General features: G+C 48.8%; 1 protein-coding gene across 1 annotated transcript in view; it reads right to left on the reverse strand.

The window, feature by feature from the left end:
* Positions 1–22,549, reverse strand: part of CLVS1 (clavesin 1) — a 69,430-nt gene that overhangs the window by 17,232 nt on the left and 29,649 nt on the right. Inside the window, exon 3 of the mRNA XM_054179248.1 lies at positions 21,805–21,979. Coding sequence (XP_054035223.1) covers positions 21,805–21,979 — 175 coding nt within the window. The remainder of the gene's footprint in view (positions 1–21,804; positions 21,980–22,549) is intronic.

The following is a 22,549-nucleotide window of genomic DNA, read 5'->3' on the forward strand; positions in this document are numbered from 1 at the left end:
GCCCTGGGCAGCCTGGGCCAGGCCTGGACAACCCTGTTGGGCAGGAAATGCTTCCTCACATCCAACCTGAACCTTCTGTGTTAGGGATGTCTGAGCCTAAAGAGACGAGGAGGGGGGGTATATAAACTCCACCACTGCCCTAGGCAGCCTCTTCTAGGCCTTGTCAAGCTTCCTGGTAAAGAAATATTTCATAATATCCAATTTAAGCCTGCCCTGGTGCAACTTGAAGCTCTTTTCTCTTGTCCTATCCCTGGTCCCTCTGAAGAGAAGCTGCCTGTGCTCGTCAGCCAGCTGGTCAGAGTCACTTTGGCAGAGAGAGCAAAGCAGCAAGGCCAGTATGGCTTGTGAGAGGATGCTGGCAGGGCTGAAGGTTGGGAGCAGTCACAGCAATGTGCAGTGGGCTCATCCTGGGTGCAAGCAGCACTGCTGCACCAGATGGGCACATGTGGAAGTGGAGGAGGTCGATCAGCTGAGGCACCTGAGCCCTAGGATGTGTGACAGCCATGGAAGAAATGGACCTTGCAGCTGAGAGCTAAGGGGCTGCAGGACACCAAGGCACACCTCAGGGGTTAACTGAGCACTGGGAGCTGATGGTCTTTGAGATTCTGAATTGCTTTAAAATCCTCAGTGATGGTGTGCCCAGGAAAGGAAGCTGTGGGGAAACCAAGAACTGGCAGGAGGACCTTTAAATGTCACAGAGTGGCTTGACCTGGAAGGGACCTTAAAGGTCATCTTCCAACCCCCCTGCCATGGGCAGGGACACTTCCCACTAGAGCAGGTTGCTCAAAGCCTCATCCAGCCTTGTCTTAAACACTTCCAGGGACAAGGTATCCACAACCTCCCTGGGCAACCTGTCCCAGCATCTCACCACCCTCATAGTAAACAACTTATTACCAAGTAATTCCTGATTCCTGGCCTCTTCCATCCATCTAGCCATGACCAGTTTACTACCCCCACTGCTGCTGTGCTCACAGCTTGGAGTGGAGAGATGAAACAGCATCTTCTTTGCATCTCCCTGAACAAACAGCAGCAGGAGCAGCCTCTTTCCCTTGCACAGGATGGGATGAAGTCTCCCACACTGCTGGCAGAGACCAGATTGGAGGGAAGCAGCAGTGAGGAAAAGGAAAGGAGAAGGAGGAAGGAGAAGTTAGGAAATGTGTTCTCCTCAAGGGCGTCCTCACAGCTGGATACTTACTCTGGCTTCAGATCCCCTGGTCATAATCAGAGACCATCTGCTCCTGGAAAGAGCACACTGCAAGCCAGGAGAGCTGGTTTAGTCATCCAGCCACATCACAGCTCTGCAGGGTGCCTCTGGGTTTAGTAAACAGGGTTTCATCTTTCATCCTCCTTCTCCATCCTTTGAAACCCCTTTTGATGTGGTTTGTGCAGTTGAACCTGCTCCTCTCTTCTAAGGAGAAGATGCCAGACAGACAACCAAGCACCCTACAAAAGTTAGCAGTACTCAGCAATGGCAGTGAAGATAAAGGACAGCTGCAATCAAAACACTCTGGAATCACACAAGAGAGGTTATAGCCCCAGCAGAGTCTTTCCTAGGAGAGTATCAGCCCTGTTCAGTGCCCATGCAGCCAGGGGCTGGCACAGCCTTGGTGTTCACGGCAGAGAAGCAGGACTCAGCTCCCCGTGGCAGGTCCAGGGAAGCAGAGGCTTGGCTCTGGTGATCCCTCAGCTCTCTCCTGAAGATGCCATCCATGGGCTGCAATCCCTTGTTGGGCACTTGAGGGTCACCTGTCCTGGCTGCTCCTCCCCACAGCTGCCACCTCTGCCTTGCTGCCCCCCAAGGTGTGGCACAAGCTGTGGCAGTGCCCTTGGTGTGCCCAGGAGCAAGTCTGAGGCAGAGGCTTTGTGCAGCCCAGCTCTTGGCAGGAGCTGTCCCCATCAGCTTCTGCCTGCTAGCAGCAGCCCCTGGCTGAGCAGAGCTGCCCTGAACTTCACAAAGTGCCTTTGCCCTCCCCCTATTGTTGCCATTCCTTCATCCTTCCCATCATCCACAGCCTTCTCCTGGCTTCAGCTGAGTTTGTGGAAGCAAAATCCTGGACAATACATCTCAAAGTGTGCTTTGTCTTTCTTTTTTGATTGACTTCCCATGTGTTTTTAGAGCCAGAGGTCAGAAGCTTCACTGCTCCCTGCTGCTTTATGAAGTATTCTTCTAAATAAACAGCACATACCACAGGAATATCTGAGCCTCCTGGAGAAACACGAAGCCAGCAGGGCCAGCTGGAAGCTCAGCTCTTGGGGGTCACTTTTTGCCTCCCCCCAAATTAAGCATGAGAACACCTTCAGTCTTATTAATTAGAAGTTAAATTCGAAGTTTGTTCTCTAAGTTGCCTCAAAAAAAATGTGTTTTAGTGAGTTTAGGGGGTTGAGAAGCCAGGGAAGTGAAGGAAGAAAGAGTTAAAATCTAGCACCTGTGCACTTTTACCTGGCCCTGCTGCAAGGGCATCAGAGAAAGGATAATGCCTTCAAACTGAACGAGAGGAGATTTAGAGGAGATGTAAAGGGTAAGTTCCTCATGATGAAGGTGGTGAGACACTGGAACAGGCTGCCCAGAGAGGCTGTGGATGCCACATGCTTGGAATTGTTGTCCAGTTCTGGGCCCTTCAGTTTAAGAAGGGCATTGAGACCCTTGAACGTGTCCAGAGAAGGGCAGCGAGGCTGGGGAGGGGTCTGGAGCACAGCCCTGTGAGGAGAGGCTGAGGGAGCTGGGGTTGCTTAGCCTGCAGAAGAGGAGGCTCAGGGGAGACCTTCTTGCTCTCTACAACTCCCTGAAGGGAGATTGTAGCCAGGAGAGGGTTGGTCTCTTCTGCCAGGCACCCAGCACCAGAACAAGAGGACACAGTCTCCAGCTGTGCCAGGGGAGGTTTAGGCTGGAGGTGAGGAGAAAGTTCTTCCCAGAGAGAGTTGTTAGCCATTGGAATGTGCTGCCCAGGGAGGTGATGGAGTCCCCATCCCTGGAGGTGTTCAAGAGGGGACTGGATGTGGCACTTGGTGCCATGGTTTAGTCATGAGGTGTTGGGTGACAGGTTGGACTTGATGAGCTTTGAGGTCTCTTCCAACCTTGGGGATTCTGTGATTCTGTGATGCTGTGATTCTGTTCCAGGCAAGGCTGGATGAGGCCATGAACAACCTGGTCCTGTGGAAGGTGTCCCTGCAAATGGCAGGGGGGTTGGAACCAAATAGTCTTCAAGGTCCCTTCCAACTCAACCCATTCTATAATCCTGTGCTCCAGAGGCACCATTTGGGAGCTCAGCACTTCCCCTTCTGTGAGATTCTGCAGCAGTAGTTCTGGCTCTTCTGATACCGCCAAGAGTTAAGCAGTACTCAGTGCAGACTAAGAGGGCTGAGCAGGGTACTGAAGCTCCCTCAGGCTTTCCAATCCTTTACAGTTTGTTATGCTTAGCTGTCTGGAGTGCTAGGGTGAAATGCTGACTCTGAAGAGGTCAGGAGGACTGCAGTGTCTCCTGGAAGGCACAATGCCCCTCTTATCCCACTGCTCTTTGTTTGTGTAGCTGTCTCTACTCCTGGGAATGCCATGAAGTGTATTTTCTAAACTCCCAGTGTCAGGCTAACAAACACTGCACGTTCAGAGCTGCTCACCAGATGTTTGCTGTGGTCCCCAAACAGGTGAAGATAGAAACAAGCAGCCACTAAAAGAAAATAATCTATGGTAAAAGAGAATGTTTCATCCAGAAGGCCCTTTGGGGTTAGGTTAAAAAGACCCCAAACCCTAACAAGCTTTGAAATCCACGGACTTCAATTCACTCTCTCAGCAGAAGCAACTCACTGCAGAGATCCAGAATGCTGGAGGGCTGCAGTGCTTGTAAAAGTCCCTGGCTAACATAAGGTAATGGTTAAAGCTGCCAAGACAGAGAGTCTCCTCTGCTTGGACAGGGTAAATGGGCCCAGGCACAGCCTTCCCTTGGAATCAGGATGTGAACATCCTCACCAGAGGCCAACCACCCTGCCTTCAGATTTCTCTCTGGCCTGCAGGGAGCACTTAAATGCTCCTCTCCCCTGGCCCAGGGAGCACCATCTGTGCTGCAAAGTAAAGCAGCTCCAGACTGGGAAGCCACAGGAAGCCCTTTATAAACACTTAACCATCCTTTCATGAGCATTTAATTGTTTGCACAGGTAAACAAGAAAGGATTTCTCTGGCAACATGGGCAAAGTGAAACCCTCCTTCCCTCAGTGAAGGATCTCCACTCCTCCAGCCTCTGCTGGCTCGTTTTTAACACCACAAGGTGACAAAACAGCAGGACCACCACAACAACAAAAGGATAGTGTGGAGCCACCAGAGCTGGACTGTGCTTGGACTTGATCTTAAAGGTCTTTTCCAACCCAAACCATTTTGTGGTTCAGTGGTTCTGTGATGCTAGGATTCTATGAAACGTAGAACCACTGAACCACAGACTTGTAGAATCAATGATTCTGTGTTTCAGTGATTCACTGATTCAATGATTTAATGATTCTGTGTTTCAATGATTCACTGATTCAATGATTTAATGATTCACTGGTTCAATGATTCTGTGATTCACTGATAAACTGATTCAATGATTTAATGATTCAATGATTCTCTGATTCACTGATTCAGTGATTTAATGATTCACTGAGTCAATGATTTAATGATTCTATGATTCAATGTTTCACTGATTCAATGATTTAATGATTCAATGATTTAATGATTCAATGATTCTATGATTCATTGATTCACTGATTCACTGATTCTATGATTCAATGATTTAATGATTCTATGATTCAATGATTTAATGAGTCACTGATTCAATGATTCATTGATTCACTGATTCTATGATTCAATGTTTCACTGATTCAATGATTTAATGATTCACTGATTCTATGATTCAATGATTTAATGAGTCACTGATTCAATGATTCATTGATTCACTGATTCAATGATTCACTGGTTCAACAATTCTATGCTTCTGTGGCTCTATGACACCTCCCAAGACAGTTCCATGACTGACTTGGGAAAGGGAAGGAAATGAGTCAGCAAGACAAGTCCATTGGTACCAAAGCCATGACTACACCTCACCACAGAGTGCATCCCTTGACTACACACAGCCTCAGTTAGCAAGTCCACTTGAGGCAGTGTGGCTGTGCCTCAGTTGCTTCCTTCACACCTCTCTCATTGAGCTCCCTGCCAAGATGATTATCTTAGACATCTATCCCTTCCATACCATGGCCCTCCTGACTCACTCACCCATTTTAAATGCTTTGTTTGCCCCTTCCAGCATCTGGAGTCCTTTAGCTGTGTCCTGTGCAGGCATGGGGAAGACCTCTGGCTGAGAGGAGTGCTGAGTGCTTCACTCTGCAGCATTATTCTCTGAATTAGTAGGCATAGTTTGCTCTGTGTCAGCTCAGTCACCTTCATGCCAGAATAATGGGGATTTTAATTACATGATGTGAAACCTCTCACTCTGATGTAGCCATGGACTGGAAGGCTCATCATCAATTCAGCAGCTGAATGAGGAAACCTTGGATAATGAGAGTTTATTAACCCAGGTTAATGAGCCCCAGGCAAAAAATGAGGGATATTGCCCAAGTGAAGAGGAGCACTGAGCACAAACGTGGCTACAGGAGCAGAACTCAGTGCTCTTGAGGTCTGCCCAGGAAATGACAGAGCATTTGGTAGAAATGCCAGAGACTGGGTGGTGAGAGCAGAGCATCTGTGCTCTCAGGAGTGACATTTTTTAACCATGTCCTCCAGGTCTCTGAGGAAAGGTAAGACATCCCAGCAAGTGCCCTGGCAGACAGGGAAAGTGGCTCAGAGGGGCAGTGAGCAGCTGCCTGTTTCCCCTTCCAATAAAACTCTGTCCCCATCATAACTTCACACCACAGGATGATTCAACAGGGAAAAGAGAGAAGTCCCATGACATCTGAAACACTTCCTTACCACTGCACAACTTCTCCCTTTCACTCAGGCACATGTCCAGCCCTGCTGTTCTACCCTGCCCTGGCAAGACACCGACAGCTGAGGAAGTGAGAAGCACCACATCTTTGCAGCAGAAAGGGTATTTACTTAATTAGAGTTACACGGTTTTAGCTCATTAGCAAGTCTGGCTCTGGGATTGCTTTGGGTTGGTTTGGGCTTTTTTTCCCCACACCTTTTTGAATAGCTGGAAAGAACAGAAAGAAAAACCTCTTGACTTGGAGGGTGCTGGAGCCCTGGAGCAGGCTGCCCAGAGAGGTTGTGGAGTTCTCCTTCTCTGGAGAGCTTCCAAAGCCACTTGGACTTTGTGATCCTGTGCAGGCTGGTGTGGGTGACCCTGCTTTAGCAGAAGGGTTGGACTTGATGGGTCCCTTCCAATCCTCACCATCACGTGTGAAATGCAGCCAAAATGGCAATAATCTTACTTCAGAAGCATTTGCTTATTTGCAAGCTGCAGGAAAGTGTGATTCAAGAGAGAAGGAAGCAGAGTGATTAGCCAACAGGGGGAGAAATGCATAAACTTCACAAACTCCAGTGATGCAAAACACTTCTCCTGCCTGTAATAAATGCATTACCCAAGGAAATTATAAGTGAGGCTCTGCAGTTCAAAACCACAGCAGCAGCAGCAGCAGCAGCCTTCTGGAGTCCCACTTTTGTGCCAACCCTCCTGTGATTCCTAACTCTGAGAAGAGCAAATAGTCCACAGTGAACTCACTAGGCTGAAATTCTTGGGCCTGAAGTCAGCAAAAGCTTTTGCCCTTGTTGTCAGCTGTGGGAATTGGTGTGAGCAGCCCATTTACTCCTCAGACCTTGCTGTGGGCAAAACTCAAATGGGTACAAAGTCTTTATGCTAGTGGATGGGAGGGGGAAGGAGGCAAGGGAGAATGACCCTTGGTTTTCTGAATTAAAAGAAAAATAAAGAGGACATTTCTTCTGTGTCTGCTGCAAATGAAAAATACAGCTCATGAATTATTTTACTTCCTTCCCTGTAGGGTGGATGATCAATATTTAAAGAAGGCAAAAGAAAGAGAAGAGAACTGCCTGAAACATCAAGTGCTGTGGAGTTACCTGGAAGTTTTGAAATGAAAACAGCTGGGAAACGAGTGAGTGAGCTGTGGATGGCCTGAGGAATGTTGGGTGGCAAAACACAGGAAATGTGAAAGCTGTGGCTTTGATGAAATCAGGGCAACTGGACCCAAAAATGTGCCTGTGATCCATCTGGGCAGGTTTGTTGTGAAGTCTGTTGGAGAATTCCCACTCTGCTGCCTCTTCAGAAGGTCAAATCATAGAATCATAGAGTCAACGATGTTGGAAAAGACCTCAGAGATCATCCAGTCCAAGCTGTCACCCAACACCTCCTGACAACTAAAGCATGGCTCCAAGTGCCACATCCAAGCCTTTCTTGAACACCTCCAGGGATGGGGACTCCACCACCTCCCTCCCTGGGCAGCACATTCCAATGGCAAATTACTCTTGCTGGGAAGAACTTTCTCCTCACCTCCAGCCTAAACCTTCCCTGGCACAGCTTGAGACTGTGTCCTCTTGTTCTTGCAGTTTTGCTTAAGAGCTCTGCTGACCAAACCCTACACAGAAGTGGTCCACAGGTTTTACCACCTAGTCAGAACTGTGCTGCTCAGCTCTCCATCTCTTGACCCCACCACCTTTGCTTGAACCATCTGCCAGCATCCTCCTCACCCACTTCAAGGAGCTGCCACAGGTGGCTGAGCCAACCTTCCTCCACCACATCACCTCCTCTTCCACTGCCCTCACCAGAGGGAAAACCTGACTCACAGGGATTCCTAAAGCCTGGACACAGTTTGTGATCCCCAGAAAGGTCCTTTAAAAGGATGCAAAGCCATCAGTTCCATTCCAGGAAAAGCAGAAGCATCATTATTTAGTAGTCAGGAGGTGTTGGGTGACAGGTTGGACCTGATGATCTTTGAAGTCTTTTCCAACCTGATTGATTCTATGATTCTATGCTATGGTTCCTTACTTTTCACCTACAATCAGATCTGTAATTTCTCTTCCTCTAGGACTTGGGCAATAAAAGTGGAGAAAGCTCCCAGGTGATTTTTTTTTGTCCCCCTTTATATTTTATGTCTATTTGGCAAAGAGATTAAAACCCCAAAGAGAGCATTTCTACCTTTACCTCCATTCTCTTTAGCCCTGCATTTGAAAGGAAGCTGGGGGAGGTGAACAAGGACGAAGATCCAAAGAATTAGAGGTTACTTGATCTTCTTTGTAAGTAATTGCAGTGCCATTGACTGAGTGCCCTGCAGCCCAGCTGCCTGCTGACAGGCTGCTGCCTCAGCAGAAAAACGGCTCTGGTCGGGCAGGAGCCTTTAACATCCTCCTAGGCTGAACACAAGGCAGCACAAAACAAATTCACTGCCCATCCTGGGTGACACACAAGCAATTCCCACCAAATTCAAACACATTTGTCCTCCTTTCCCCTCACAGCAGGGATGAGCACCTCTGTGGTGCTCATCAGCTCTTCCTTTCTCGGGGAGGGTGGAAGGTTTGTTCGCTTCATACTCACAGAACCATTTCCTTCCCCCCACCTTGAGATCTCTCATTGCAATCAAAAGGCAGGAGGTTGTTTCATTAATCACTTTATTAGCCCTGTTTTCATCCTGGGAAAGAGAGACTCCATTCACTCCAGTCTCCATTTATAGAGTCACAAAATGATCCTGGTTGGAAGAGACCTTTCAGATCATCAAGCCCAGTTGTTAATTTATAGTGCACCTACTCCTGCAAGGCACAGTGAAGGTACAGCCACGGATCAATACTCCTTATTAATCCATTTGTTATGATAAAAGAGCTGGCCGAGGAGGCACAAAGGCAACCTGGATAACAAAACCCTGTCAGATGCCTCAGTTAGACCTTTTCCTATTCAATACCTCCTTGTTCCAGTACAGGAGCAGATGTGTTCCCTTACAAAGTGAACATGGTCATTTGTCTTCCAGCCTCAGTTGTTAAGGTTGCTCAAGGACTCATCCAGCCTGGCCTTGAACACCTCCAGGCAGGAGGCATCCACAGCCTCCCTGGGCAACCTGTTCCAGAGTCTCCCCAGCCTCACTGGAAAGAATTTCTTCCTCATCTCCAGTCTCAATCTGCCCTCCTCAAGCTTCAATCCATTCCCTCTCACCCTGTCACTACCAGCCTTTGTGCAAAGTTAGAATAGAATACATAGAATACATAGAATAAACCAGGTTGGAAGAGACCTTCAAGATCACCGCGTCCAACCCATCAACCAATCCAACTCCGCCCAAGCAACTAACCCACGGCACCAAGCACCCCATCAAGTCTTCTCCTAAAAACCTCCAGTGATGGCGACTCCACCACCTCCCCAGGCAGCCCATTCCAATGGGCAATCACTCTTTCTGTATAGAACTTTTTCCTAACATCCAGCCTGAACCTCCCCTGGCGCAGCCTGAGACTGTGTCCTCTTGTTCTGGTACTGCTTGCCTGGGAGAAGAGACCAACATCCGTCTGTCTACAACCTCCCTTCAGGTAGTTGTAGAGAGTAATAAGGTCACCCCTCAGTCTCCTCTTCTCCAGGCTAAGCAACCCCAGCTCCCTCAGCCTCTCCTCGTAGGGTTTGTGTTCCAAGCCCCTCACCAACTTTGTTGCTCTTCTCTGGACTCGTTCCAGCAAGTCAACCTCCTTCCTAAACTGAGGGGCCCAGAACTGGACACAGGACTCAAGGTGCAGCCTAACCAGTGCAGTGTACAGGGGCAGAATGACCTCCCTGCTCCTGCTGGCCACACTGTTCCTGATGCAGGCCAGGATGCCATTGGCCCTCTTAGCTGCCTGGGCACACTGCAGGCTCATGTTCAGTCTACCATCAACCAGCACTCCCAGGTCCCTCTCAGCCTGACTGCTCTCCAGCCACTCTGACCCCAGCCTGTAGCTCTGCATGGGGTTGCTGTGGCCTCCCCACATTTCTTGTCGTCCTCTACAGGTACTGGAAGGCTGCTCTAAAGCCTGCCCAGAGCCTTCTCTTCTCCAGGCTGAACAACCCCAGTTCTCTCAGCCTGTCCCCATAGGGGAAGTGCTCCAGCCACTAGATGATTTTCAAGGTCCCTTCAACCCAAACCATTCTATGAATCTATGAATGAAACCCAAGGTGCAAGGAGCTTACAGCACCCAAAGTACACTCAGGTTTTCAAACTCAAAAGCAGGTTGGAGGGAGGTGGGGGTTGGTCTCTTCTCCCTAGGATAAGGTGATAGGAGGAGAGGGAATGGCCTGAAATTGTGCCAGGGAGGGGTTAGGTTGGAGAGTCATTCACCATTGAATGTGCTGCCCAGGGAGGTGGTGGAGTCACCATCCCTGGAGGCGTCCCTGGAGGGGATTGGATCACAGTATAACTAAGGTTGGAAGAGACCCCAAGGATCATCGATGTGGCACTTGGTGCCATGGTCTAGTCAGGAGGTCTGTGGTCACAGGTTGGACTTGATGATCTTTGAGCTCTCTTCCAACCTTGGGGATTCTGTGAAGATGAGGAAAAATTTCTTTGCTGCAAGAGTGGTCAGGGACTGGCACAGGCTGCCCAGGGAGGTAGTGGAGTCCCCAGCCCTGGAGGTGGTCATGAGACTTGTGGCCGTGGCACCTTGTGGCATGGTTTGATGGCCATGGTGGTGATGGGTTGATGGTTGGCCCTGACCATCTTAGAGAGCTTTTCCAACCCAAACAATTCCATGATTCTAGCAGTGAGGGGGGTCTGGCTGCTCCATGCTTCTGCTCCCCCAAGCCCTGTTGTGGTCATGCTCAGTTAATCATGGGCAGGAGCACAATCAGCTTCCCACTAAATTTCAGCATCCACTACATTTGCAGGAGCATCTTGTTTGCTTGAATATGTTTATTTTTATCCTCCAGGCAAATATTTCTGCCTCCTGTGAACTTTTTATGTAAATCAACAGAAGCACTTGGCAAGCCCTCTCAAAGCTGCAGCTTTTTACATCTCACTGGAGCGGAAAATAAATGGAAATAATTAGTGATGCCTCCAAGCAGAGCTTTGTTTCAGAGTGCAGCATCTAGCTCGGAGAAGATGGGCTCTATACATCTAATGATTTCCTCTCACCTTGCCCACCATTGGCTCAGACACTTTGATTTCATTCTGGGATGTGTTTTTTCCCCTCTTTTGGGGGTGATCAGAGCGGGATGGTGGTTGCTTGGTTGCTCATTTAGAGCATATTGGACAGAATCAGACCATTATCTACTCAGGCAAGCCTAGAACGTGATCTTTGTAAACCCCTCCCTCATGCTAGGAACTGGAAGTACATTGATGTTTGGTGGGGAAAAGGAGACACTGCTGTGCCAGGAACACCACTGACAGAGAGGCTGACTGAGCAAACTGCAGTGTCTATGTGATGGGCTGCATGGATATTCAGGTGGGTCAATACTGAGCTGGTTTTGTGTGTTTCAGTGTAACCCTGCAAGGCATGACCCCATCTGGGTTAGCCCTGCAGGGCCAAAGGCTGAGCCACCACTGCAGCCCACCCTCCTGACATGGCTTGCATCCCAGGGCAAAGTTAAGGAGCACTTCTGCTTAGTTCTTTTGGCCTCTTGGAAACCAACTCTTGCCATGACTAGGCAGTGCTTGAAGGAGCCACTGAGGACAGATGCAGTTTTGCTCCTTCTGGAGCAGAAGGCAGCTGTGCCAGGCAGACTGAAGAGCCAGCTGGCCTTGTGTGCTCTCCCCAGACCAGCTGCCCCTCACAGCTGCTGAGGGAAGAGGAGGAACAGGTACTTGTGTCTTCACCCAACACACTCCCAACCTTCAGCTGTTCTCAGCTTTTAGGGTCAGATGTAATTCCTGTCTCCTTACTCCCCCCACTAGCATGTCTCTAGCATTAACCTGTCCAGTGTCTCCTGGAGTCATGTGGCATCCACACACCCTTCAAGACAAGGACTGTCAGGGCTACAGCACACTGCAGGGAGAGCTGCCTGCCTTTGTTTGCTCCACACCTCATTCCTAGCAGCTCCATCTGCTACCTCCTCACCCTTGTACAAGGGACTAACAGGTTCCACTAGTGGCAGTGGCAAAGTATCCTGATGCTCTGTGCTCCTTTGATTTTTCAGAGCAAGAGCTCCCAGACTTCAATCACAGTCCCACTGATAACATCAGCCCCAGGGAGAGGGGACTTGTCCTCCAGTCTGCTTCCCAGGTTGGCATCTGCTAGCTCTAGGTTTTAAACATGCCACCAGTAACTGCACTTCTGTGGGGCTCACACCCCACCTGGAATGGCTAGGGTTGCAAAGGACCTCTGGAGATCCTCCAGCCCAAGCCTACTGCTAAAGCAGGGTCACCCACCGCAGCTTGCCCAGGATCACAAGGGCCAGGTGGGGTTGGAGTGATTCCGTGGCTCGTCTTTTGCCTCTACACACACAATGCTGAGCAATCCTGGGAGTCAGACACCAAAGAGCTGTAGCTAATGACAGCACTCACTCCTTTTGTTAGCTTAACCAACATTACTGAGCTAATTTGCCTTAAATATCTCTGCAAAACAGACGCCGTGGAAAGGGTGTCAGCAGTCAAAGTACAACCCTTCAAACCTCTGAGTGGAGTTCACCACAGATGGCAGGAATTTGCCAGCGAGGTTATTTATATGTTCTCAGGCAATGCTGCTCAGGCATAAGTTATCTCTGGAAGGGAGACAAATCCAAGTTATTTTCATTGTCTTTTAAGCCAGCTCAAGTGGAATTTATTTGCTTGCCTTCTCCAGTAACCCAGACTTGGGGTCACGGTTTAATGGCCGTGCTGGTGGTTGGACCCCACGGTCTTAAAGGTCTTTTCCAGGCAAAGGATTCCATGAGAGGTCTAGCCCTTTAAATGCTGTTATTCCAGTTTTGGAAGAGAGAGGCTGTACAAAAGAGGGGAGGGGGGTTTTTGCTTCATTAAAATACCATGGCTGGCACCTCTCAGAGGCACAGGAAAAGAATATTCACTGAGTAAGTAACACATTATAAATTATAATTGAGATCCAATCCTCCCAGGGAGAAGGGAAGGGAACTTGTCATTTGAAGTGTTGTGAGTTGCAGAGAGTGGACCAGGAGTTTAGAGGGTATAATGATATCATTAAGAAATGCCCTTGCAAAGCAAGCAAAATTATCCTGTGCTGTTCCTTGAAAACCACAGGAACTCTTTATTGTTCTGTCAGCAGCAGTTCAAAGAGCTCTGTGACCCCATTAACATTCGCTCAGGCATGGATAACAAATTGGAGGGGGGAAATTTCTGGAATGGTTAATTAGAGCTGGGGTGTTTGAATCTCTGGGCTCAGCACCACAAAAAGCACACCTTGCACGCCTGCTTTGCCTCACAGCTTTATTGGGCTCTGCATGTTTAGAGGAGGAAGAACCAGCACAGGCAGAGACAGAGCAGGGAGGGAGGGGAGGGGAAACAGCTCAGCAATGGCTGGGTGCTTTGAAAGGCTGAGGGACCTGGGGCTCTTCAGCCTGGAGAAGAGCAGCCCTAGAGGGGGTCTGATCAATGCTCAGCGAGAGCTAAAGGATGGGGGGCAAGAGGGTGGGACCAGACTCTTTCCCCTAGTAACAAGTGATAAGACAAGAGGAAACAGCTTCAAGTTGCACCAGAGGAGGTTTAGGTTGGACATGAGGAACAATTTCTTTACCAAGAGGGTTGCCAAGCCCTGGCACAGGCTGCCCAGAGCAGTGCTGGAGGCCCCATCCCAGAAGGGGTTTCAAAGCCCTGTAGATGTGGTGCTGGGGGACATGGCTTAGTGGTGACCTGGCAGTGCTGGGTTAAGTGTTGGACTTGGTGGTCTGAAAGGTCTCTTCCAACCAAAACAAGTTTAGGCCTCTGTGTTTCTATGACACTCCAGATGCCCATTCACATGAGCATTGCCAGCAGCCCACCAGCAACCACCTCTGTAGAGACTGAGCACACATCCTCCTGAGCACACTCCTACTAATCCAAAGCTGCTCCTAAATTCTCTTGGCAAATGGAATAAGCTGGATATGACTCTACAAGCCCAGACAAGCCTGAATTCCAGTTTCAGCTTATTGGAAGTCCTGCTGTTATCCTCCATAATTCTTAAGCAATGAACAAGCATTTTGCTCCTCACATATTCATGCTTCTGCCTTTCTTCTCACAAAGAAAGGGATTTGTATCTGCTGTTTGAAGAGCATTTGCATGGTAATTGTATTTGTCTTCGCCCTGCTTTTGCTTAGCTGCATTTTCACTGCATGTGGAGTGGGGCTGGGCAGGCTCCTCTGAAATGGAAATGGTTTTGCCGGCGCTTGAAGCTGGTTCTGCCACAAGCAGTCGGAAGCAGTGGGAGTGTGCTCAGAGCAAAAAAGGAGAGTGGGCATTCAGATGGTCTAGTGTGTGTCCAACAGAAAGGGATGCAGAACTCCCCCCGAAAGGATGGTAGGAAGGTTTGGATGACAGGGCAGGCACTCAGCTGCCGGAGGAGTTTCCACTGAGATGCTTTTTTAACTCAGAAAACAACAATTTGTCGAAATCAAAGCTTGGCAGGGGGCAAGGGGGAGAGAGGAGGGGAGCAGGAAGCAGGATGAGTTTTTCTTTTGATATTTTCATCTTTCCTTGGATGATTGTGAGATCTGAGATGTTTCTGGTTGGCATTTTTGCATCAAGGCACCCCTGCTGCTCAGGAATGCTCGTTGCAAGTGCTGCGCTCAGCACGGTTGAGAGGAACCAACCAGAGTGAATCACAGAATCAAAGCTTGGAGAAGACCTCAAAGATCATCAGGTTCAGCCTTCTACCCAACACCTCCGTGACCACTGGACCATGGCTCCAAGTGCCGTGTCCACACCTTTCTTGCACACCTCCAGGGCTGGGGACTCCACCACCTCCCTGGGCAGCCTGTGCCAGTCCCTGACTGCTCTTGCTGGAAAAAAATTCTTCCTAATCCTAACCTAAACCTCTCCTGGTGCAGCTTAAGGCCATTTCCTCTTGTCCTGTCATCAGTTACTTGGGAGAAGAGGCCAACACCTGCCGCACTCCAGCATCCTTTCATGTAGCTGTAGACAGCCGTGAGGTCTCCTCTCAGCCTCCTCTTCTCCAGGCTAACCAAGCCCAGCTCCCTCAGCCTCTCCTTGTAAGACCTGCTCTCCAAACCCCTCACCCCTGAGCACAGCTGGTGGCAGCTCCAGCTGCCTCTCTGCTGGCTGCCAGGAAGAGCAAGCTGCTCTCAGTTTTCAGCAGACTTACTGCAATAAGCTTTCCCATTTCCTGGCCAGGGCTGATTGAGAATTTCCTTCCTGTCCAATTCTTATCAGCAGCTCGGTGAGGCCTTCACTGAAATACAATAACTTTCCACTTAACACATCCAGCTTCTTGGGCTGTCCACATTGTGGTTTATCTTTTACTCACAGCCAAAAGCCCCAAAGCCTCCAACTGGCAAACAGGGCTGGGCTGATCAATTCTACTAAGCAATTAATTCCAATCTTCAAGTGACAAATGGGAGTCTGCAGCCTCCTGTGCTTTTCTTTTTCCTCACTGCAGTCAACTCCCTGGAGATGAGAGGCACACAATGAGCACAGGTTTTCTTTTGCAGGGAGCAAAGCCTGTTTATCTGCCTTTATTTTATGTATAATGAGTCAATCCCTTTCCTTGTTTCCTAAAATTTCAAAGGCATCCTCACTGACAGCTCCAAGGGTGCTTGCTCCACGTAGCCCAACAGCTGTTGGACACAGATAGCATGAGTGCTTCTGGAATGAATCAGAATGACCTGCTCTCAGTGGATGGGGAGAGGTCTGGAGCACAGCCCTGTGAAGAGAGGCTGAGGGAGCTGGGGTTGCTTAGCCTGGCAAAGAGGAGGCTCAGGGCAGACCTTCTTGCTCTCTATACTTCCTGAAGGGAGATTGTAGCCAGGTGGGGGTTGGTCTCTTCTCCCAGGCACCCAGCACCAGAACAAGAGGACGCAGTCTCAAGCTGCACCAGGGGAAGTTTAGGCTGGAGGTGAGGAGAAAGTTCTTCCCAGAAAGAGTAATTAGCCACTGGAATATGCTGCCCAGGGAGGTGATGGAGTCACCATCCCTGGCAGTGTCCAAAAAAGGCTTGGATGTGGCACTTGGAGCCATGGCTTAGTTGTCAGGAGGTGTCAGGTAGTAGGTTGGACTGGATGATCTCCGAGGTCTTTTCCAACCTTGTTGACTCTATGATTCTATGATGCTAAGTGCTCATCAGTAGCAGTGACTTCATGCTCAGTAGATCAGCCAAGGTCTCTAAGATGAACACATTCTAACATGGAGGGGAAAAAAATAACTGGAGAACAGATTTGGGAACCTTTGAAGCAGCACTTAATGGGAAAAAATGGCACGTTTTGAGTGGGCAAATATTGGAGAGGCTTTCATTCAAGTATTCCTGTAAATACCTTTGCATTTCATACACAGTGGGTTTGGAAGCAAGGAAGTCTCCATGAGGACTGTCTGGACTCTGTTCAGATCCCCAGTTTGACCACAGCAAGGATTTGATCACACCCATTAACCCAGGTCATGCTGCTCTGAGCTCCTCTGGATGCAGCCTTTCCCTCAAGCCCTACCTCGCAGGCTGCCTTTGGAGCGGATTTCCTCTTCTAGGCTCTTCCTCCTGAAGCCCAACATGAAAAGTATCTGATTGTGTAAGACAATGTCAAGAGACAAGGAAGCTGCTGCTGTAATTCAACTGACAGGAAGTGTCTCAATCCTACATAATTACAGCAGGAGGGAATAATAATAAGTAGTAATAGTAGTAATAATAATAATAATAATAGTAATAATAATAAACAACTTAAGCTTCTTTAACTCTGTTGCTGATATTAAAGCTCCAACTGCTTCAGCTCAGTGCAAGCAGGCTGAGTTTTCCCTGATCTTGTATCTCATCCCAGATGTTGAAGTGGGATAAACTCTGATCACATCCACACGAAGCTGTCAGCTTGGTTACCTGACTGGATCTCAGCACTGGAGCTGCTCTGGGTGGATGTACCTTGGAGAGTTTTGTAGGAGAGGCTTAGCCAAGTTCCCCTTATTTGAAACCCTCTTTTTTTTTCCCCCTCTTTCCTTTCCTTTTGTTTTTTTTCCCTCCAGAAGAATTTCATCAGTATCACTATCTGACAACAGTGTCCCTAAGTCAGGCATCATTGATTTCCTTTCATTTCCCTCTCCTCCCAGAGCTACCCCTTTCCAATTTTCAGTGGATGATGAGAAACTGAAGATAATTTAATAAAACAGAAGAAGTTTAGCGGCTCTCCTGATGGACCCTGTTGATCAGAACTTCTGCCAGGCTATTACCAAAGCAAACCTGGGGACAAACCTGTGTTTGCTGACCTCGCTCCTTCCCTGCCACTGCTATTTGCTCAGGCAGCCTCCTCAGCCTGCTTCTCTCCAGAGAGAGGTCTAATGAACTCTGCTTGTGTGATGCAGTACAGACAGAAATAGGAACAGAACAAAGAGTAACAGTCAGCAGGATGTGCTTTCAGCCACAGATTCACAGAAGCACAGAATGTCAGGGGTTGGAAGAGACCTCAGAAGATCACCCAGTCCAACCCCCCTGCCAGAGCAGGGGCACCCAGGGCAGGTCACACAGGAACACATCCAGGTGGGTTTGGAATGTCTCCAGAGAGGGAGACTCCACAACCTCTCTGGGCAGCCTGCTCCAGAGAAAAAGTTTTTCCCTATGTTCCCATGGAACCTCCTCTGCTCCAGCTTGCCCCCATTGCCCCTCATCCTGTCACTGGACATCCCTGAGCAGAGCCTGGCTCCATCCTCCCAACACTGCCCTGCACATCTTTACCCCCAGCAATGAGGGCAGCCCTCAGGCTCCTCTGCTGCAAGCTCCAAGCCCCAGCTCGCCCAGCCTGGCCTCAGCAGGGAGATGTTCCACTGCCTTCAGCATCTTTGTGGCTCTGTGCTGGACTCTTTCAAGCAGTTCTCTGAGGTCCTTCTTGAACTGAAGGGCCCAGGACTGGACACAAGATTCCAGATGTCGCCTCACCATGACCTCAGCTTCAGCCACGTGGTGATGTAGCTCAGACCTCACCTCCCTGAGCATTCACACCCTTGACAGCAGTTGGAACTGAGCATCCTGTATAACAGCAACTTGCCTCTGCAGCCAGGCCTGTCTGATTTGACTAGTGCTGGTCAGGATGAATTAACATTTCTATCTCTGTAATGTTTGGTCTCCTCCCCTGATGATAGTGCTCTGCAGCAGCAAGTTGAGGAGAAAACAAATAAACTGAGGAAAATGCAACCGACCCCAAAACCCCAAACCCAGGACCTGCCAATAGATCAATTGGCTTAAAGCAGTGTGGAAGTGAAAAAAAAAGCTCACAGTACAGATGTGAATCCGTAAGTGCACTGCTAGCTCTTGTTTTAGAGCTCTGTGTTTCAGAAAGGGATGGTCTGAGATACTGAATCAGATGAGAGATTGCAGAGCTATGGGAAAAGGGTTCAGCTATGGCATTTAAATTGCTGTTACAGACAGAGGAGGCTAGAATTTCCTGTCTCAGATAGCAGCACACGAACATATGGCTTCAATCCCACCAGAAATTGAGAGGGAGAATTATTTTCCTTCCATCCACTTCACTAGACCCACACAGGCCTAAATATGAGCCAAAATCTCTCAGAAAAAGAGGGCTGGGATAGCCATGAAATCTGCCTGGCTGAGGATCAGTGTGTGCAGGGTGCCTGGGCTGGGAAAAACAAGGAGGAGCCAAACAGTCACAGTTGCTTTCTGACATCAGCACCTCCTGAGAGCAGAACCTGCCTTTAGCACTTGCAGTGACCACAATATGCCACTCACTCTTCTTCTCTCCCTGTGTAGTCCCTCAGTGCATTTCAGTGACAGTCCTTCCATCCATTTTACATTAGGGCAGCAGCAGCTCTTTTAAAATAGTAACAGAACAAGGTCTTAATGAAGCTATTTCCACAGCAATGCTGAGAGCCAAGAAACCCTTACCCTAAAAAAACCCCCACCAACGTTGCTTGCTAAATATGGGCTTTGTAGGCATGAATGATTTGCTTCTAAACCTGGCAAATCAGAGTGCAACATTCACAACTCCTACAGCTCATCAAGCCTGCTGCTGGTTGGAAAAGTCTAGGACACATTCACCCAGCCTGTGCTTTTCACAGAGACTGTTACAGTCCTGCTGGCTGTGGAGGAGCAAATGCTTTCCAGAGGAGGGCAATGAGGCTGGGCAGGGGTCTGGAGCACAGCCCTGTGAGCTGGGGGTGTTTAGCCTGGAGAGGAGGACGCTCTGGGGAGACCTTCCTGCTCTCTACAGCTCCCTGAAGGGAGGTTGTAGCCAGGAGGGGGTTGGTCTCTTCTCCCAGGCAACCAGCACCAGAACAAGAGGACACAGTCTCAAGCTGCACCAGGGGAAGTTTAGGCTGGAGGTGAGGAGAAAGTTCTTCCCAGGAAGAGAGATTGGCCATTGGGATGTGCTGCCCAGGGAGGTGGTGGAGTCCCCATCACTGGAGGTGTTTAAAAAAAGGCTTGGATGTGGCACTTGGTGCCATGGCTTAGTTGTCAGGAGGTGTTAGGTGTTAGGTAATAGGTTGGACTGGATGATCTCTGAGGTCTTTTCCAGCCTTATTGATTCTATGATTCTAAAGTGACTTGAAATGAGAAATTGAATGCCCACCCCTCAACAAGAAAGGCAACCTTCTGACACTGCCCAGCACAGGAGGGCAAGACCAGTAATGACATCAGGAGCAGCTGATGGAGCTGAAGATGTTTAGTCTGGGGAAAAGGAGGCTGAAGGGAGACCTCCTTGCTCTCTACAACTCTCTGAAAGGAGGCTGGAGCCAGGTAGGGGGTTGGTCTCTTCTCACAAGCAGTAAGACAAGAAGAAATGGCCTCAAGTTGCAACAGGGGAGGTTTAGGTTGGACATGAGGAACAATTTCTTCCCCAGAAGGGTTGTCAAGCCCTGGCCCAGGCTGGCCAGGGCAGCTGTGAAGTCCCCATCCCTGCTGGGGTTTCAAAGCCATGTAGATGTGGTGCTGAGAGATGTGGTTTAGTGGTGACCTGGCAGTGCTGGCTTAAGGGTTGGATTTGATCACAAAGGTCTCTTCCAAGCAAAACAATTCTATGATTCCAAGCTGCCAGAAGGATGGACATGTCCCTGGCAGTGCCACGAGCAGGAATCAGGTGGGATGAAGGCTGGACTAGCCTTTACTGGACAAGTGGAAGTGCACAGTTTGGCCAGGCACAAGCACTCCTTGCTGGAGTCTGATTTCCTCAAGAATGTTCCTTGCCTTTCTCTTTGTTCTGCCTGGAAGGTTGTGAGGGGTTTTTTTTAACCACAGATTGCTATTCTGTGAAGGAAGGCAGATGAAGTGATAGCAGCAGCAGGAGAAGATAAGATGTTGTCCTAGGGACTAATTGCACAGCTTGACTTTCTAATATGCTAGAGGAAGATGAACATTCCCCACAAAGGAGAGCAGAGGCTTAAAACTGCTGGCAGATTTCTCTACCTCACATTTGAATAATAACACAAAGTAGAGATAATCATGATCTAATTGTAGACAATTTGTTAGTCAAAAAAAACACACATTGGTTGAACAAATTGTTCTTTCTGGTCTATATATTAGAGCTAAAATACTCATGCAGCAGGGAAGATGATTCCTGAGGTGTTTGTGACTGCAGGATACCTGAGGAGTGCTAAAAATATAGCAGGCAAACAGTGACTTATAAAATCTCTCCTTTTAAGCAGTTAGCGAGGTGGAATCTGGTCTGGAAGCAACTTGAGCTAAGGCTGGAGTCAGTTCTGCTTTGAGAATGAGGTTAGGCAAGGAGATCTCCAGAAGTCCTTTCAACCTAAATAGGCCTTGGATATCAGGAGGAAGTTCTTTACTCTGAGGATGCTGGATGCATGGTCAGAAAGCAGATGGGATGAAGGCTGCACTGGCCTGTACTGGACAAGTGGAAATGCACAGTTTGGCCAGGCACAAGGACACCTTGCTTGAATATCAGGAGGAAGTTCTTTACTCTGAGGATGCTGGAGCACTGGGACAGGATGCCCAGGGAGGTGGTTGGAGGCCCCATCCTTGGAGACAATCAAGGTCAGGCTTGATGGAGCTCTGTGCAACCTGGTCTAGTTGGGGTTGCCCCTGCTTAGTGCAGGAGCTGGAGTAGAGAAGCTTTACAGGTCCCTTCCAACCCAACCCATTCTCTGATTCCCTGAATCAATAAGGCTGGATCAGTCTACTTCAGACCTAGAAATCCATCTCAGCTCTACCATCAGAGCTGGGCTCAGACTGTTGTCTTCTCTGAGCACCACCATTTGTCCTTGCCCCAGCTGCCTTGCCCTAACTCCCCACCTAGCAGCACATGGTTTGAGCTTGCTCCTATTTATCTGTGAGCACCTCGTGGATGTGCAGCCCCTGAGCAGCTGGAGCCACAACCTAACAGGATCCTGAGTCAGCGAATGAAGGCAGTCAGAATGGGGACACAACAGGGAGCCTGTCCTCCCTCTTCCTCACTTCCCTCCAACTCCAACACATCTGTGTGAACACGACATCACTCCTCCATCTGCTGAGGGACCTGCCACCCTCCCTCTGCAGACAGATGTGCCTGCATCTGGAGTGCACACTGCAGGAGGCAGATGCTGCTGGATTTCAATCCCTCTGAATTCTCTGACAGATTAAGCCTCCAATCTCCAACCAGCCTTCTTAATGCTGCAGCAAGTAACACACAGACTGGTTACACTGGCTTGCAGCTGAAATAAAAGCAAGGAAGTCAAAATGAAATGCCTGAAAGGTCAATCTAGGTTGAGAGTGGATGGGAAACTAAAGCATTCAGGGTTATTTTCTTCTACCACCCTTCACCCTGACCTGTGCCTGCAAGGAATGATGTGTTGCTCATCACCTACCTGTAACCCTTCAATGGCCAGTTTGAGGATAGATGGTGTAAGCTTGGAGGCTTGCTTGAAGGAGAAGTTGCTCCAGTCTATAATTAGAATGAAGCCATTTATCTGAAGCTCCTGATCTTCGATGAGCACCTCCAAGGAGAGTAGGATAGCCCGAAGGATATCGATGAAGGAGTTCCTAAAGCCAAAGAAGAAGGGAGGAAAATAATAATACTACTACAACAAAATGATCAATGTTTGCAGTTACCTTCAAGCCTCAAGCTGCTCAGCTGTGCTGTGGATGGGACAGGGATTTATTCTGCTAGGATTCTCCTGAAAAGAGAGTTGTTTCGGAGGTGTCACTAAAGCTCTCCCGCTCCAGCACTCACATTCCTCTGCTTGCTGCGCTCACTCCTGCTCGCTGGGGGATAAAACAAACCCTGGATTAGAGCTTTTTTAGGTTTTTTTTGGATTCTTCTGGCATTGCTCACAATAAGTTGCAGCTAAGCTACTTGGGGGAAAAAAAAAATCTCTGTGGTGGAATGAAACTGATTCAGGCTATGGGTTTAAATCCCTGCTCCTTCGGATGTTCTTCACCAGGTGTTTGCTTGTTTGTTTGCCTTTCTTGTCTCTCAGCTACAAAGAGGGAAATCAGCAAAGGAAATAAAGCAGTACAGAGTTAATCTAAATGTTATGGCTACAACACAACTGGCTTCCTGCTGGGACAGAGGGAACCATCCAAAGCTTTGCACAAGGGAAGGCTGGCTGT

This window comes from Dryobates pubescens, chromosome 3 (genome assembly GCF_014839835.1).
Source record: "Dryobates pubescens isolate bDryPub1 chromosome 3, bDryPub1.pri, whole genome shotgun sequence".
NCBI lineage: Eukaryota > Metazoa > Chordata > Aves > Piciformes > Picidae > Dryobates > Dryobates pubescens.